The sequence below is a fragment of the Pleurodeles waltl genome, chromosome 3_1 (genome assembly GCF_031143425.1).
Source record: "Pleurodeles waltl isolate 20211129_DDA chromosome 3_1, aPleWal1.hap1.20221129, whole genome shotgun sequence".
NCBI lineage: Eukaryota > Metazoa > Chordata > Amphibia > Caudata > Salamandridae > Pleurodeles > Pleurodeles waltl.
In genome coordinates, this window is record NC_090440.1 from 1,302,704,567 (window position 1) to 1,302,722,273 (window position 17,707).

At 42.2% G+C, this 17,707-nt stretch overlaps 1 protein-coding gene across 6 annotated transcripts in view; it reads right to left on the minus strand.

Annotated features, from left to right (window-relative positions):
- The window catches only part of KALRN (kalirin RhoGEF kinase), a 1,333,112-nt gene that overhangs the window by 792,531 nt on the left and 522,874 nt on the right, over nt 1–17,707 (minus strand). For all 6 annotated transcript variants that reach the window (XM_069224644.1, XM_069224642.1, XM_069224641.1 and 3 more), the window contains exon 7: nt 4,704–4,895. In XM_069224644.1, the coding sequence (XP_069080745.1) occupies nt 4,704–4,895 (192 nt within the window). The remainder of the gene's footprint in view (nt 1–4,703; nt 4,896–17,707) is intronic.

Consider the following 17,707-nt stretch of genomic DNA (forward strand, 5'->3'; position numbering starts at 1 on the left):
TTTCAATAAACCTACTTGGAAGAACGAAGACTTTGTAACCACTCCGACTGTTTGCCACAGGCCAGGCTGGCAGAGATACCAATTGTCTTAACAGGCTTTTCATTGTGAATTTGGAGTGGACATGCACATACACACACAAACATTCACACCTATGTAGATCAGTAAACTACTAAAGCACACTGTTGACTTTTTTGATCTGTAGGTCATGAGTTTTAATCCTGGCTAGGACAAATCAAACACCCACTCTTCTGAGGCGGGTAAATTGTGCATCTTTACACTGGGCAATAGTAATACCTATGATTTTAGCATTTTAAATGACAGGCATGTATTGTAAAGTGATATATTACAGACTAGATGTAAGGAAATCCTCCTGTGCATAAATCACATCAAGGTTTTTGTACGGATGCTGCTGTTTTTTTCACTCTGAAGGTGCACAGAGGCCTGCTAAATAGACCCAAGTGACAGTGCTCTGACCCTCAAAAAGGTATGCATTGGTTTCGATTGGCACAGGTTAACTGACATATAACGTATTAGTATATGGTACCAGGGGTGCCAAGGGCCTGTAAGGTAAAGTATCTCTTGTGGTCTGCAGCACTTACTGCGCCATTGCTAGTGTGACAAAACAAAGCATGACTCCCAGGCCACCACTGTTGGCTAGTAGAGTAGTTTAAACTGCTAACTTGGCTTTGCAAAGCCCAAACCTTCCTTTTTAATATGCACAAGTCAAACCTAAGGTAGACCTACAGAGCTATAAAGGCTAGTAGCCCTATCGGTGAGTACAGAGTTAAACACTGGCAAATGAGCAGTGCTAAATTCTGAATGGGACTACTAAATATGATACTTCGAGCTATCAAATGAATTGTTGCACTAAACATGACTTGATGCTGAAGTCAAATTTAATGTAATTTTTGCAACTTTAGTAAGTAGCCACATTGTTACTCAAAGTTTTCTAGTGACTGTTTATGGCTGCCATCCACTAGACTGTCTTCTGCCCTGCTGAGGGGAGGTACAAACAGCTCTCAGGAAGGAACACAAAGGACCTACAGTTGGGAGAAGTGTGACTTTTCATTGGCATGACAGGGCGTGAGCCCTAAAGGCGAGCTTCACAGGGGAAGCCTCTTTTGCAGGCAAAAAGAGGAAAAGCATGAGAGGGGCTTTTGTTCTCATAGACAGGATGGCGTTGAAGAAGCCATGGTCAAACCGATTATCCCATAGGCATGTTGCCACATCCCCAGGGTGGACTAGGGAGCTCCATGCACCAAGAGAACAGTTCTGCTATTTTGAGAGTGGGCAGAATGGTGCATTCTGGGTTAGCTAGATGCCACACGTCACAGAAAATCATCACTAGTCGGGAGGGGACCCGATAGCCCAATGTTTAGTTGCAACATCCCCCTAGGGAACTACTGGGTATAAAAGTGACACCCCTGGCATCCAGACTTCAGATCACCTCTGAACTGAAGAGCGGGTCAAAGAAGGACTGAACTGAAATTCCCATGACTCAGCAAAGAGAGGCAACACCAAGATTGGACTGGATTGTGTCTGTGATATCCTGATCTAGGAAAAGTCATCCCTGAGCCTCAGACAGAAGAGATGACTCCAAGAGTCAGTTGGCTGACTTTCTGTTATAACTACAGTGCCACAGAAGCTGAAGAAGCCTGCCTTGGTGAGTTGGTAGCCAAGAACACCAGACCACCACTGACCACCTATTTGCAGCCTGAGAGACTGAGTCCTGAGCCTAAAAAGTGGCACTAAAGTCTGCCGGACATGGTAGTTGTCTGAGTGCACATTGGTCACCTAATTCAGGAAATATCACCAGTTGATTTTGCTGTAACTGGAGACCAGTGGCAACTGTTTTTTGGCTGGACTTAAATCAGACTTCAAGGGACATCGACCCCTGTGGCTGAAGTCGCCCCACAGTGACCGTGACCTGATAAGCAACCCCAGGAACAACCCCATCCCTGAATCAGCATCATGTATCAATTGCATAAGGACCACTCAAATAAAGTCAATGCCAGTTCGCCCATGGAGCCTGGAGCTACACAGAAGACTGCTTTGACTGTGAGGTAAGTGTCCAACCCAGCCTCATTGGTCTTGGTGAGGTTCTCCCTGCTGAAATTGGTCACCCACAGTGGGTTGGAATAGTAGCTTAAAACTTTATAAAACAGTTTTCCAAATTTTGCAGACTTGACCGCTAGTTTTCTACTTAGAGAGGGGACTTTCTTCTTGTTGAGTTGTGTATCCATCTGCCCCCTTCACTACCTAGTACTTCAGAGTGCTAGCTACTGGCAGATCTAGTACCACAAGTACAACTGACTCAATGAGCATTGCCAGGTATCTCAATCACTGCTCACTTCAGTTTCAACCCAGTAATGACAAACTCCATAACATAATGTGCAACCATTTATGTAAACTTACTTCACCCTAAAATTGGGTGAATTAGTTTAAATTATAGTTCAGTGTTACCATCAAGAAAAAAAAAATAAAAAAAAAATACTGTTCTCTCTTATGAGGAAACAGGGATGTCACACTACCTACCTCTTTGGATCTGCATTGATATCACAGACAAGTATTTCCAGAAATAATGTCTACCATAATGAATTAATTCAATAAAAGTTAAAAAAAATTAATACCACAGTCTCTTTTTCTTTTATATTGCACTTTCTGTCCTCGAAATACGTGAAGGGAGACCCTTAGCCGCACACCTGGACAGAACAGGTTAAGTCCTCTTTTTCACTTCTTTCACACAAGACGGACATAAGGGCTCTTGAGATCCACTTTCCGAAATGTTACACAGATATCACCTTCAGCTCTATTGTCTCTACAATGTTTCTCTGAACCACATACCTCATTACTATCAAGCTGCCTACTGCCTTTTTCTTTAACTCACTGTCTCTTGGTTGATGTCTAACTTGCTCCACGCCATCTTTCTGTATTCCTCCATCTTAATATACATACAATGATCTCCGTTTTCCTCCTATTGTTCTTCTTTAATCCCCGTTCCTACCCACTTCTTAAAGCTACTCATGATTGCCACCTCCGTGTGACATCTAATCACTTCTCTGATGCATTTCAACCTTTATGTTAACTCACATCCCTCTCTGCGCCTTCTACCTTTCATCTATCCTTATCTCTATCTCTCTCCTTTGACCTTCAATCTCCTTATCAACTGTATTCTCTCTCGCATTTTCTACCTTCTCTCACTCATTGTTCATGTATTTCATCTTGCCCCTGCCTTCCTATATCTAGCAGTTGGAAAACATCTCCCAAAATGCTTCACTACTAAATATGTACTCTATGTGGTACTGAATATAGCACTAGCAACTTGACATAACCACTTTATTTGTACAAATTAATTGAAGAATGCTTGCTGAAAAAATTAATATGCAATTACTCCTGTTGGATGAAATAAGTAAATATGTTGAACCACCAACTTGACAATATATGGGAACAGGAAAGCGACTCTTGAGGGAAAATGTACTTTTTCCACATTGTACAAAATTGTCTTCTGCAAAAAGAACAGATGATGGACGAAATGCTGAACAATGCAAATTTGCACCCCCAGTTACAGATCTGAGTTTAATCCATTGTTGTTTTTTTTTATTTTTTTTTTGCATACCATGCCTTTAAAGTTTGGACCCAACCATATGCAAATCAGTCTTAACCCTGCTCCCCATTGGAACAGTCAGTCTGAACTGCAAGGCCAGATCCTCCCTGGACCGGAAACAAGAATCGTGGAACCGGTTTCGGGGTATCACCCCTCATCAGCCAGGCTAGCTTGAATCCGGTGGCATAGCGAGTATGGGACACACGTCTGGTCATACCCTTCCCACTTAGGGCAACAAATGCAAAAAGAACAGATGATGGACGGAATGCTGATCAATGTAAACATTCACCCCAGTCACAGATGTGGGTTTAATCCATCGTTTTTCGCATGCCTTGCCTTTCCAGTTTGGACCCAACCATATGCAAGTCAGTACTGACCCTGTTCCCTATGGGAAAAGTCCAGCCCGAGCTGCCAGGCCAGGTCCTCCCTGGACCGGAAACAAGCATCCTGGGACTGGTTTCAGGTTATTATCCCTCATCAGCCAGGCTTGCTTGAATCCAGTGGCATAGCATGCACGAGACCCATGTCAGTGCATACCCTCACCACTTAGGGTGACTGGGGGGGGAGTGAGTGTTTGAAAAGTTTCAGGACTCCATCCATTATCCTTTTGTGTTGCTAAAGTCACCCTAAGTGACCGAGATATGCTCAGACGTGGTTACCTTGCTCACTGTGCAACTGGATTCAAGCTAGTCTAGCTAATGAGGGATGATACCCCAAAACCGGCCCAGGATGCTTGTTTCCAGTCCGGGGAGGACCTGGCCTGGCAGCTCGGGATGAACTGTTCTCACAAGGAGCAGAGTCAAGACTGATTTGCATTTGGCTGGGCCCAAATAAGGGTGGTATGATAAGCAAAAGGACAATGGATTTAACCAAGATCTGTGACTGGGGGTGTGTTTGAAAGGTTTCAGCACTCCGTCCATAATCCTTTTGTGTTACAAAATTGTCTTCACCTTGTCCACTTGAATCCCACACATCATTCCTTTTTTATTTAGAGTATATTTTTTGATTGTTTTACTTTTTTCGGCATAAAGGCGGCCATCTTTTGCTTTATCCAGGTATCATTTAACGTGGCCAACAATACTCTTTGCACACACCTCACCTGCTCAGCTTTTTGATGGAACACCGCCGACATGGCAAGGATTGTACTGCGTTCATCAAGCGCAGCTGCAAAGCTCTTCCACTCCTGATCCAACTGGGTAGAGATCTGCTTAATCTGCTGGGAGGCATAGTGGCCTGCCTCAGAAAGCCTGGATGCCACAGACATGATCCGATTGATGTTGACATATGCGTTCTGGCAAAAGAGACAAGACAAATATAATTTACTACTACCATCAGGCATTTAAAGACTGACAGTGTGAAAACAATCCAGGTGCAAGCAATCTGTTGTGTTTTGAATATATACAGAAAATGCTAATCAGAGACATTAAATATTTTGGGGAACTTAGTCACATTCGAGATTCTCCTATTACAATCTGAACCAATGTGTTATGGAGCTAGTCTGTTTCTAGAGATACAATATGTACTCGATCTAGGCAACCAGGCCAAGGGAAATGTCGCATCTTGTTATGGGACGTTGCCCAGCAGGCTGCCTTGTACAAGCCTACAACAATCATTGTTCCAGATCTGTCTATTGGCTTAGCTATGGTACCTCTTCACACATTCACTGAAAGGCCCCAGCCTGCCAGGTCATGGTAAAACTAATGGCAATAACCAGCTGAACAGTAGTCAAATTTCCTATAGTTCTACTCATCTGTCGCATTTGGGTGGACTCCACAGACACAATCATTCTCACAAATGTTTGGAAGTTATAACATAATGGAATGTAAAGGCTAGACAAAGCTAATTCAAAGAATGAGTTCCTTCTGCTTGTCTTCCAACATGTGCACTTATTGTTAAAAACAGTAAACAAAAAAGGAATCAGCAAAATAAAAGCTGAACTTAAACAAGTTACCAGAAAATTAAAAATATATAACCTAGGAGGACACAAAAAAATAAAATCAAAGAAAGGAAATGACTACATCCATATTTAAATGCATTAAATATTATAGTAAACAATACTTGTTTGTAATTATGTATTCACAAAATAACGTATTAGTTTCGTTTTGATGGAGTCTCAGAAATTGAGGGCCCAAGTAAGAGTTTGGCTGGCAGGTGCTCCGTCACAACGTGACCGCTATCCTATCCGCCTAATTACAAGGATAAACTGCACTTGTAAAAAGTACGAGAAACCGGCCCACCAAAGTCTAAATCAGGTCCAAGTCTCAAAGAAAGTAGTATGCTAGTAATGGAGCTGCACTAAATGAAGGTTTACAAATTGCGAGTTTAATTCATCAAATGAAATTGATACTTATTTTATTAACCTCTGAAGGATAAAATGATAATTTGACCCTAGCAAATCTCATACCAAAGTCTCATTTATTCAGCAGGCATGTTAGCCTACAGGTATATCCTACTGGCAGCAGTTTTGCTGAGGACTATTTAGACGAATCTCATGTCCAAATATTGCACATAGGATGGATGGTTTCATAAGGCAAAGTATGGCAACAAGCAGCCGGCGGATGCCACATAGCAGAAGTGCCAAATTATTGCAAAATGAAAGCACAGCTGTCTGGTTGCAAAGACATATTGGGGACATGCTGAAAGCTTCCCTGTGAATGCATTCTGCCCATTGCTTACCACTGGCTTTGTGTTTTTTAACTCACATTTACTGGCTTTATTTGTTTTAGATTGCCCAGTATGTCTTTGTCCCTCCTGTGGAGCACAGCTTGTTTATCAGCTCTGTGAATGGCCCCTTGTACCCGTTTGTGAGTGCTCGCTTTCTGGGAACCCTTTTTTCTTATGTGTGAGGCACTCCACAAATGTATGTATTTTCATTTGACTCCTTTGTACGCTAGTTCACAGCAGTAAAGGTTCTGTATTTCTTTAAAAAGGTTTTCTGCCTTCTATCTTTCTGCTTGTCTGATTCTACTCATCTCTGCCACTACCAGTTCATCAGACTTGCATGCCTGGGAGAAACAATGTTCTGTCTTCGAACTGTTTGCTAGCCAGTGCTCTTTCCAAACAGCATAACTTATATAACCATCTTCCTCAATGTAACACCAGTGCCATAGATGCTGGAAGTAGGACAGTAGGGAGTACTCGAAGAACCCAAAAAGTAACCATGCTAGACTTCCAAAGTGAAAGTGCACTAAACCGGGCTTTATGATTATTATTATTATTATTTTATGTTGTCACATTTTCTGTGCAAAGACAGTTGTCAAGTGTCCAATTACCTTCCAGGGAGGATGGTGTTCATTTTCCTTTCTCTGGCTGCAAAGGGAGAGGATTTATGTGACAATCTTGCTAGGGACTCGGGGTGGGTTAGAAATGCTGCAGGATGTAATTTTTTCTAGTACTCAACAAAATTTAAAGGCCAGTAAATGTACTGAACAAATATTTCAGAACATATCAGAATTAAGAAAGCACAAATGAACATTTTTTGTAATTCTGAAGTGCGGAGGGAACAAATATTTTAATAGGATCAAAACAAATCAATTCACTAGATGATGCTGATTTCCACACATTATCGTTTGCATGTTGTATAGTTTTATCAGTAAGACTGTGTATCTGTGCAAACGTAAAGGTAATTCCAATTGAAAATATGTAGTCTGTAGTGGCAGTGCACTAGTACACCATGCATTCTCCACTCTACGACACTCTATTTTACAACACTCCATGACACCCCACTCCACAACACTTTTAGCCAAGCTGAACAGCAGACAAGCCACTCCACACGACGAAACTGTTACTCTACACCCCTGCACTCTACTCTACCCCACTAGCTTTCAGCCATGCTGAACAGCAGCCACACTAGTGTGGAACATGGCTTGAACACAGCAGCAAAGCCTATAGTTCTTGCACAGACAAAATCCATTGGCTTTGGCAATGCTTGTTTAGCAGTGTGTTTAACGCACTCTAAAAGGTGAAATCCAACTTTGCTTGGAGTGCTCTAAAACTACGCATTGTTTCTCCAATACTTTAAGGTTAAAGCACTGCTCTCTTCCTAATTTCCCTTTTCGGCCAAGATCCGCACTGAAGTTCATGACGTCGTGCTTGATAGTTCTGTGGCGCCGGCTCTTACCCACAACACCCGCTCAGCTGCAGAACAATCACAAGGAACCTGTGCGTGATTCAACGTGTGACTGCAGAGGCGCAACACATCTGCTAAATTAATTTATAAATCATTTCCAAAAATAATCTCTTTCAGCTGTACAAAAAGTAATTACGAATTTTCCCATAAATTCTGTGAGTGAGAATGGGCTTTTTAAAGGACTGAGCTCGGTTACTTGAATATTTTGCATTCTTTCTATATTTTTTGCAGTTACTACTCCTCGATGAATTAATTTGCCTTCCCTGACCCAGGCTATTTTTATTTCTTTTCTCCTGGAAGGCTCTCCAGCTTTAATAATAGCATGGCTGTGATTAAATGGGCTCTTGGGGAGGCGGAATGCTGGCACGCAGGAGACAGTCACTTCACTGGGCGGATTTCTTGTTTCCCAAATCATATTAAATATTGAGGGAAAGAAGTCGACTAGAAGGGAGGCGGCAGCGGTTGTAGCTTTTAGATTTTCCAGCTAGAAAAACGACCGTCTTTATTTTTACAACGGGGATCGAATATTCAGTTATTTACATCAATCATATCAGTTTTACTGCACCTTGTGAGCAAACTCCCTCACATAACAGTAAACGAAGAAGGAAGGCCTCTGGAGATGAGCTATATTTTAGCATACGGAGTGTGACACTGGCAGCGTAACTGGTAGAAGATGCCCCTCTGATAGCCGCTTTCTTAAAGCTGCAGTCCTGCTAAAGCCGACTGGGCAGTTACAAATTATTTCGACTCTAAGATGAATGTTTTGTTTTGGATAAGGAAAGTATAATTAAATCAAGACGCCCCGGTCGTTTGGTGTTAATAATATTATTAATAATATTATGATATATATATAAAGATATATATATATATATATATATATATATATATATATATATATATATATATATTTTTTTTTTTTTATTTAGTGCTTCATTTTACGCAAGTGCCATTTGTAAGCGCTATGAAGTATTACCTTGACTCAGTTTAATGTACTTAATTAACCGATCTCACAAACACTGCTGGAAAGTAGGGCGGACTTGATCCCAGTTCCGGAAGTTTTTTTTTACTCAGGGAAACATGCAGAAGTTCTCCTGAAAATATTTGGCACCAGGACATAAGTTAGCAGCGCTCCATGTCATCTGCTTTCAGATCGGAGAAGTAACCTGAAGGAAGGGGGGCTTTCTTATTTTCACAGCCAACCTGGCCCAAAACACAGGCCTGATCTAAAGGGCCATCAGCCCTCCATTTGTTCAAGTGTCATCCTTGCTGATGGCCATCGAAGGCCGAACACCTACTTCCAATGGAAGGAAACAAAGGTATACGGCTTAGCGCTTCGCAAGTACTTAAAAGAAACTATGATTTAGAAGCAGATTTTTGACTCTGTTCAACTTCCTATATAAAACGTGGTTGCTCTGTAAGAATGCAACATTTATCTGTCTGATTTGATAATTACACAAATATTGATTTAAATGGCACGACTCATTTTCAATCCTTTTACAGTGCTACTCGTCTCACTGTAGGGATTCACAGTGCTTTACACCACACAGAGAGGAACAGTCAATCATGCAAGTGTGTAAATAAATGTACAGAAAATGTTATCTAAAACAACGAGGGTTATACGATGTAACAATCAAATATCATCTCTACTTGTAGACAGTATATGTTAATAGTGAATGGTAAGGAAAAACAGAAGGTCAAGATGCAAAACCTAATACAGTGATGGGGTTGTCTGTATTATCAAGACTTAATATTTTTCAAAGGAAACCTTCTTTGCCATCCGTGAATAACACCAGAGAGAAAAAACAATAAGGACCTAAACACAACTTAGAGATTGCATAAAGGGCTTTGATGCTGATATAGAGATCACTGTGCAACGTTAAGAGGCTTGCAGCTTGTGAACTAAAAGCAACAACAAGATTTCAGAGTCAAATGCGTTGGCCCAATTACCTAGCTAACAAAAACACAAACATGTAATCTGCATGTTACACGATGTGCTTTGCAGCAGGCCTATTAACTCTCTATTCTATTTTAGGAGTCAAAACAGTGATAGAACAAAAAACAGAACCGTTCTAGAATTGTGCTAAGCACTAGAGTTATCTTATAATTATTATAAATCCCCTACAATCCCTGGCCACATAATGGCCTCTGCAGCAGGTGTCTTAACCCCCCACCATATATTCAAAAAACAGTTTCTTTATAATCAATTAATTAATCTACAACAGATTTACTGACATATGCCCTTGTTGTCCATTTCTTTGCACTAGCTTTTTAAAAAAAAATATAAATGCATAAGTTGACTGTCAAACCCTGCTTTTGAAGGTCTGCCCCTCTTGACTCCATCCCCATTTCTCTGCCACATTATGAGCTCAGGGAGTGAATTTGTCCCAATGTCAGCATTGCTCACAAGGATGAAAAGCTGACTGAACCTTGCCAGAAATGAAATTCGTGACCTGCAGGTCAACATGTTCAGCAGCGAGTGTTGAAATTGCTGAGACAGTCTGGTAGTATAGTGGCATCTGCTGATTTCAATTAGTATACAATCTTAAACAGCAGAATTTCCCTTGTTTGTTTCCACTGCACACAGATAGTGCAAATATATATATTTAAAAAAGCACACACCGCAACAGGACTCACTCGGTACAAAACATTTGTTTGTTGAAATTTCCATGGAAACAGCTCATGTTACGGTCCTGTATACGTGAGGGTTATAATAGTGGCATTGAACAATACGGCTCCCCCCCCCCCCAGACACAGCAGATCCTCGGGGATATCTGGGTACAACTGATTTATACAGTAGGCGGAGCAGTTCTCTCTAGCCACACAATGACAAGTCACGGTGTTGCAGGGCCTATAAAACGATAGTAATTTTGAAGCACAGACTTGCACCAAAATTCAGTTTTTTGTTGCGATTACGTAGAAAATTTCCTGTTTCTGTGAATAGGAATTCTTCAAGCCATAATTTATTGGAATAACACATCGAAAACTGGCCACGCCCAAGCAAGATGAGGCCGTTTTCGTTCTACAACGCGGCTGCATCTACACTACAGTGTCGTGTCTAATATGTCAGCGAGACATGGAACAGTTGAAATCCCTTCGGGGAGCACAGTGTTATTGTCTGAAATTAGAAACTATTTTCTCAAGAAAACAAACAACCATTTACTTCCTCAGAGAACGCCTCTAACATCTGGGATCTGTTCCCGAATGTTGTGCAAATCCCAAAAGGCGATATATTTCAGCAATCAATTATAAGCAGAAGACGTTACAAATCTGGATTCTCGCCACCGCCCGAGCAATGGGGCATGCAAATGTCAGTGCAGTCGTTATGGGTTAAGCGGAGCGAGCTATTTCCTACAAGAAGAATTACACGGTGAACAAGTGGCGCCATGTTGAAGCGGACTGGTACTGACGTAAGCATGCTAACGCTGGGTTGGACAGCTCCAGTCACGGGTTCAGAGGCACTTCAATTAGGCGCTAACAGTCTTCCCTATGAGCATCAGGCGAGATGAACATGTTTCTAAAGTTGTGTTATGCACTACACCTTCTGTAGTTTAGCTCCGCCCATCCCATAAACCAGTGATGTAAATGAGCTAAAAAGGTGGCTAAAGAGGCATTATGAAGAAAACTTGATTGCAGGGGTGGCCTGTACAACTGCATGCCATCATACATACGCCCTACAATCTTAACTCGTGCACCAGTTCTTGGACCTCGTGGTTCTCCAGGGTCCACAAGCTGCTGCTGATCCTCCTTGTGGCTCTTCAACTCGCAGTTCCTCCTCAAGGCCTAGGTCCTCATGATGCTCCTTGTGGTCCTAATCCTGATATTCCTAGTCCACCTAGTCTTTCTGGTTCCCCTCCAAGTTTAATTGCTATTGGGTTCCAGTGGACCTCCTGGTCTTCTCAGGCTTGATACCTTTGGCCTGGGCAATCTAATCCTGGTCTCTTCGTTTGTTGAGTTTTGTTAGTCCCCTGGGTGGTCCTGCCCTTGATCATTCTCCTCATGGTCGTCGTCATCATCATCACCGTCCTCCTGATTCCCCCCTTCATCTTCTTGGTCATCCTCTTCTTCATCCTCCTAGTCTGCCTGATGCTGGTCCTGGTGTCACTCCTAAGGCCCCCCTCTTTGTCCCCTCACCCTGAACCTCTTGGTGGGCCTGTCCTGCTGTTGCTTGTTGTTCTAATCTTCCTAGTCTTCCCCTTCCTGGTCCTTCCCATCCTCCTGATCTTGGTTCTCTTAATCTCATGACCTCTGTGGTCCTGGCCCTCTAACCTCTCTCCTACTGCTAATTCTGGTCCAAGAATTAGTCCCAATCCACCTCTTCCTCTTGCATCTCATTCTCCTCTTGGTTCTCCTAGTATTGGTCTGCCTGGTTCTGATCCTCCTGGTTGTAGTGTTTTGTTTCTCCTGAATGTCATGGTAATGGTCCTCTTCGTATTCCTAGACCTCCTGGTGGTCGTGTTACCACTGGTATCCTCTACCTCCAATCTTCCCTTCTTTATAGTTCTCCTCCTATTCCTAGATTAATTCCTTATTTGTTTCTAGTCCAATTCCCTTTTCTCTACCTATTTGTTGCCCAAGCTCAATTCCCCTGTCCGATTTCAAGCTCTTTTCCTATTCCAGTCTTATTCTCAGTAGTCTTCCTTTTCCTTTTATCAATAATCTTTGCCCTCCCGATCCTCCTCCTAACTCTAATGTTCTTCCTAGCCCTTGTATTACTTCTCGTCTTACTTTTTTTGTAATCTTAGTCTTTACAAATCCTAGTTTTATTCCTACCCATAATCCTTGATATGGTCATACGCCCTTTCCTAGCTGTAGTCTCCTTCTTAATACACTTTCAAGATCTACCCCGCTTTCTACTCCTGGTTCTCCTACTTCTTTCCTTCTTCATCTACTACTCTTTAACTGAAGCCAGCCAGTCATCTGGCTGCTCTTACACTGTGACAAAGAGATGGGAAGAACTGCCTGTGAGGAGCTAGGTGGGGGTGGGACCTGCAGCTCAAAACTAAGTTCTAAGACACGTTTTCGACTTAGGATATGTGATCAGCTGCAGTGAGCACAAGAAGAAGAGCAGTCCCAGCACAACATTAGCCTGATAATGTCAATGGTCAGCCTTCCCCAGTCTCTATGCTGGCCACTCGGGTTTCGTTTTCTAGACACCATTCGGGATTTTATTCTCAGAGGAAGAAGTCATTAAATGAGATCCCAAAATCTATCCTCTTGTTTCTGTTTTGCTGGAACCTCAGCAAGACCCATCTTACTTAAGGGAGTACAGTGAACATGAAAACGAACACTGCCCACTCGCAGGCAATTCCGCAAAGCTCATGTTCATACTTTGCAGAACTGCATGTTGGACATTCCACCCAAGCTGTTCAAGCCAACCCAAAGTGGTCACTCAAGGCATTCTACCCTTCCCTTGGCACCTACTAAACAGTATAAATCCTATATCACTTGTTATGTGCCTGCTTTAGAGTAACACAAAGGGACCACACATTACTCTTTTGGAACAGATGGGTCCCTGGTTGCCGTTTGTTTCCCCAGAATGCCAGCACCAAATTTGCAATCCACATCAGGTAGGAGGTTAAGACAGTGGCTGGACTTGCAAGAGGCACAGGGATTTCTTAGAAACTGATCATTTTATTGCATAGTAGTAAGCAAGGCGTGTCTGTACTTATTTAAAACATAAATCACAGGTGTAATTTGTCATCCGCCCATTGCAGGTCAGTGTAGGATAAACAAATGCAACATTGGTATCTGCCTATTGGTATGGTTTATCAGTCCAAGCACATATAAATTGGGCTTTGTCATTATGCCATCTTTTCGAGTTGTTCAGATCGGGTATACAAGTAAAGGGCCTCCTGGATAGTAGGGTATGAAGCGGAGCTCACTGTAGCTCATTTACAACTTCCAAGGCACAAAATGGTCATGCACTGCACATATGGCTAGCACATTCTTTCTTCGTGTAATAATTACCACAATGAGCAGGTAACACAGACCCCGCATTTAGTTGATAAATCACAAAGTAAGTGAATCAGAGGAAGAGTTAAAAAAGGTGGTAATATCACAGACTTTGTGTATATTTTTTGCAATGTTTTTTAAAAAGTGCTTTTTCCTTACCCGTGTCTGTTTACATTTAGGTCATTGTGTTCATGCAAACGTGGTATTTTGAAAATGATGTTTTCTTCTACCCTTGTTTGTATGAATTTACATCTTGTTTTTCTGCAAACATGGCCCTTGTAAACTGCTGTTTTTCTTCTACCAGTGACTGTCTGAATTTACTTCTTGTCTCATCTGCACACTTGGTATCTTTAAACTGGTGTTTTTGTTCTACCGGTGACCCTATGAATTTCCCTCCTAGTTTTTCACAAAGTATGTATTAAGCCTAACTCCCACCTTACAATGTTTAAAAAAGGATACATACACCTCAGTGGCTAACCAGTGCGTGCTTAGGAGACTGCTTAATCTGCTCTGTGGTTTAAACTGTGCTTGGAAAGCGTATGCAGCACTCGCTATTGGCTTGAAAAAGTGATTATTTTTAGAGTGCGAAAAGTAGTATTTCAGAGGTTTCAAAATTGTTCCTTACCTGAAGAGCTGAATCTGGTAGCTAGGAAGTGTGGATGATGCCTGCACCCTGCCATAGCAGCCTGGGTTTGGTGATTGGCTCTCTAGCTCCCAGGCAACCTGAGCCCTTCTCTCATACCTGCACTGGCCCTTTAAGTTTGTGGGGTTAACCCCAAGACAGGCACTTCCATCTTGTGAGCCCAGCTTCTCTGCACCCTAAACAGCCCAGTAAGCAAAAGTCAAAGACAGTGGTAAGATCATAGACTTTGTGTATTCTTGTAATGTTTTAAAATGTGCTTTTTCCCCTACCCGTGTGTTTACATTTGGGTCTTTGTTTTAATGCAACCTTGCTATTTTCAAACTGATGTTTTGTTCTACCCGTGTTTGTATGAATTTACCTAATGTCTATCTGAAACTTCGTACCTTTAAACTGTTTTTGGCCTACCAGTCACTGTATGAATTTCCCTCGTAGTTTTTCACAAAAGACTGTATTAAGATTACACACACCCACCTGCTTACAAGGTTTAACAAGCATTTGCAATACAATGGGTCTCACACTTGCTCGATTTAGAGCTATTAGTGTTGTAAATTCCTAACTGGACATTTCTTGCCATGTGGTGGGTAAAAGGGGTAGGAAAGAAAAGGTGACAGGGTGTGAGGCTGGAAAGGAAAGGAGAACAAGTTTTGTACAACGGGCAGTCCCGCTGTATAAAACTTGAAAGCGCCATGAGTGCAACTGAAAAACAAAACAAACAATGATCAGTGCACCACAAACTACCAGTTACTTGTCATTGCTTGTTTTGTTTTTCAATGGCGCTTTCAAGTTGTAGACCGCGGTAACTCGATCAGCAGTCCTGCTGTATAAAACTTGAAAGTACCACAGAGGCAGCAAACAAAAAAATAGTCCTTCCAAACAACAGAAATAATCCAGGCATAATTAAACTGTACTTGGCTGTTGCTCCTCAGCCAAGAACAGGAAGTGATGTATCGGCTGCCAATCCAGTTAGGAGGCATCAAAACAAGAACACCACCACCTTCAACCTATTGTAAGTGGCAGGTAGCGGCAGACGGGAGCAAAGTCTTTTACTTCATTCCAACAGATCTTGCAGACAGCGCATGCGCGCTGTCTAGGCTCAACTTAAAAAAAAGCCTCAATACACCTCAGTGGCTAACCAGAATGTGTTAGGAGACTGCTTAACCTGCTCGTGGTTTAAACTGGGCCTTGGAAAGTGTATGCAGCACTTGTTTTTGGCTGAAAAAGTGATTTGTTTCAGTGTGCGAAAAGAAGTACTTTAATGGTTTCAAAATTGTCCCTTACCTAAAAAGTAGAATATGGTAGCCAGGAAGTGTGGTTTGTGCCTGTCTGTAGCCAAGGAGATTCTGAATAGAGATAGAGGAGGACCTCCCTGCACCCTGCCACAAAAGCCTGGGCCTAGGATCACCTGCTCCTTATATAAGTTTCTATTGATTGTTGCATCTATAGCTGTGATTGTTTGCTAGGGCTAACATTTCTATTGGATTAAGGGATTAGGGTTTCAATTGTGATTCGCTGTTAGGGCTCGGGTTTTGATGGCTATCAGGGATAGGGTTTTCACTCGACTGAGGGTTTAGGTTACAGTTCTGATTGGCTGTCAGGGCTAGGCTTCTGATTTGCGGCTAGGGTTCCCATTGGACTGAGGGTTTAGGGTTACAGTTCCAACTGGCTGTCAGGGCTAGGGTTTTGATAGGTTAGTAGGGTTAAGGCTCCTATTGAACTCGGGGCTTTGGTTCTGACTGGCTGTTAGGGCTAAGGCTTCGATTGGTTAATAGGGCTAGGTCTACCAGCAGCTCTAGGGTTAAGGTTCTGATTGGTTAGGGCTAGGGCTCCATTGGCCAATAGGTCTATTTAAGCCTCAGTCTCGGGGCGTCTCAGCCTGGGTGTCGAGGTTTAAGGGCAGAGAGGACAAGGACAGTTGCCTGTTTGAGCCAGGTTGGGCTTAGGGCCAGAGATGCTGCCCAATTTTCCATTTACAAGCAGCCATGTTTAACCCTCCACATCATCCAACATGCAAACACAATATCAGCAAAGGCATTCAACTCATGCACCAGAAAGAAACCTCACACAGATTTCAATGCTTCAACAACCACAAAAAATCCAACATACCACACCTATACACAATAATACCACAACTACAACACTATGGCACCTTCATTCTCACACTAAATACAACTCTGTCCTATACCACAGACACATCACCAACACAACACAAAGCCACATTATACAAAACTTTAATGAATCCAGACACGTGCCTCCTGGTCATACAAAACACCAGCTCTATCCTCAACTAACTGCTAACAGACCCCTTTTAATCATGAGAAAATCGAAACTCAGCCTTTCATCACACCATTCACCAACACCCTTCTCCTCTTTTTACCAATTACACACAACCATATTTCCTCTTCCAGTGATCAGATCTAACACAAATACTCATAAATCTTATTTATCCCCTTTTACACACCACAAACATTTTTTGCCAAAACACATCACCACCCCCTCAACTAGTCAAATACCACACACCAGCAGTAAGTCACATATAAATCCTTCACAGAAAACCACTACATCAATATCTCTTCTCGTTATTGTACAAAAACAAAACATACACACTATCACATCAAAACCACACAAACTTTAATAATTCCTTCCGTCACACCCACTCTCACCCTCATGACCCACATGCTCCACCACCACCCCAACCCATCCTCCTTACTCCCTAAACAGACACAAACTAAATAAACATGCCACTCTTCACAATTTTGCATCCCCATGTCTATTACACAACAAGGCTTCTCTACAAAAAGAGCACAACAACTCACCAAGTCACTCTCAATCACCATCTTCCGCACCAGCACACACAGACCCAACAAAATGTCTTCAAAGCCTGCTTGACGGGCAACACAATATATGAGTACAACCCTAAGTTAATATCAGCACTAATGACACACCTGCTACAAGTTCAAAATGTATTGCTCACTCTTCTCAAAAAACAAAAATCACACCACCACCATAGAACAATTTCTAAATTGCCTACTCAGAAATGCTCAATCGCTCTCCAAAAAAAAAAAGCATCACATCTACAACCTACTCACTGACACACAACCTCTTACTCTTCATAAATGAATCATGGTTGGGAGTTGAAGTGGCCCTCAGTGTTGCATGAAGCAGTTCCCTCAAGCTATCAAACCATCACACAAAACCATATAGGCAAATAAGGAGGGGGACTAACTGTTAAATGCAAAAAGCAATAAATCTTAGCAAAACAGACATCTCCATACAAGGTTGTGAGGCCCTCATCACCAGATGCAACCCTACACCAACTTCCTCCTGTAACTTCCTCCACCTTTACAGATCACCACCTTTCAGTTCAACATTTCCAGACAAA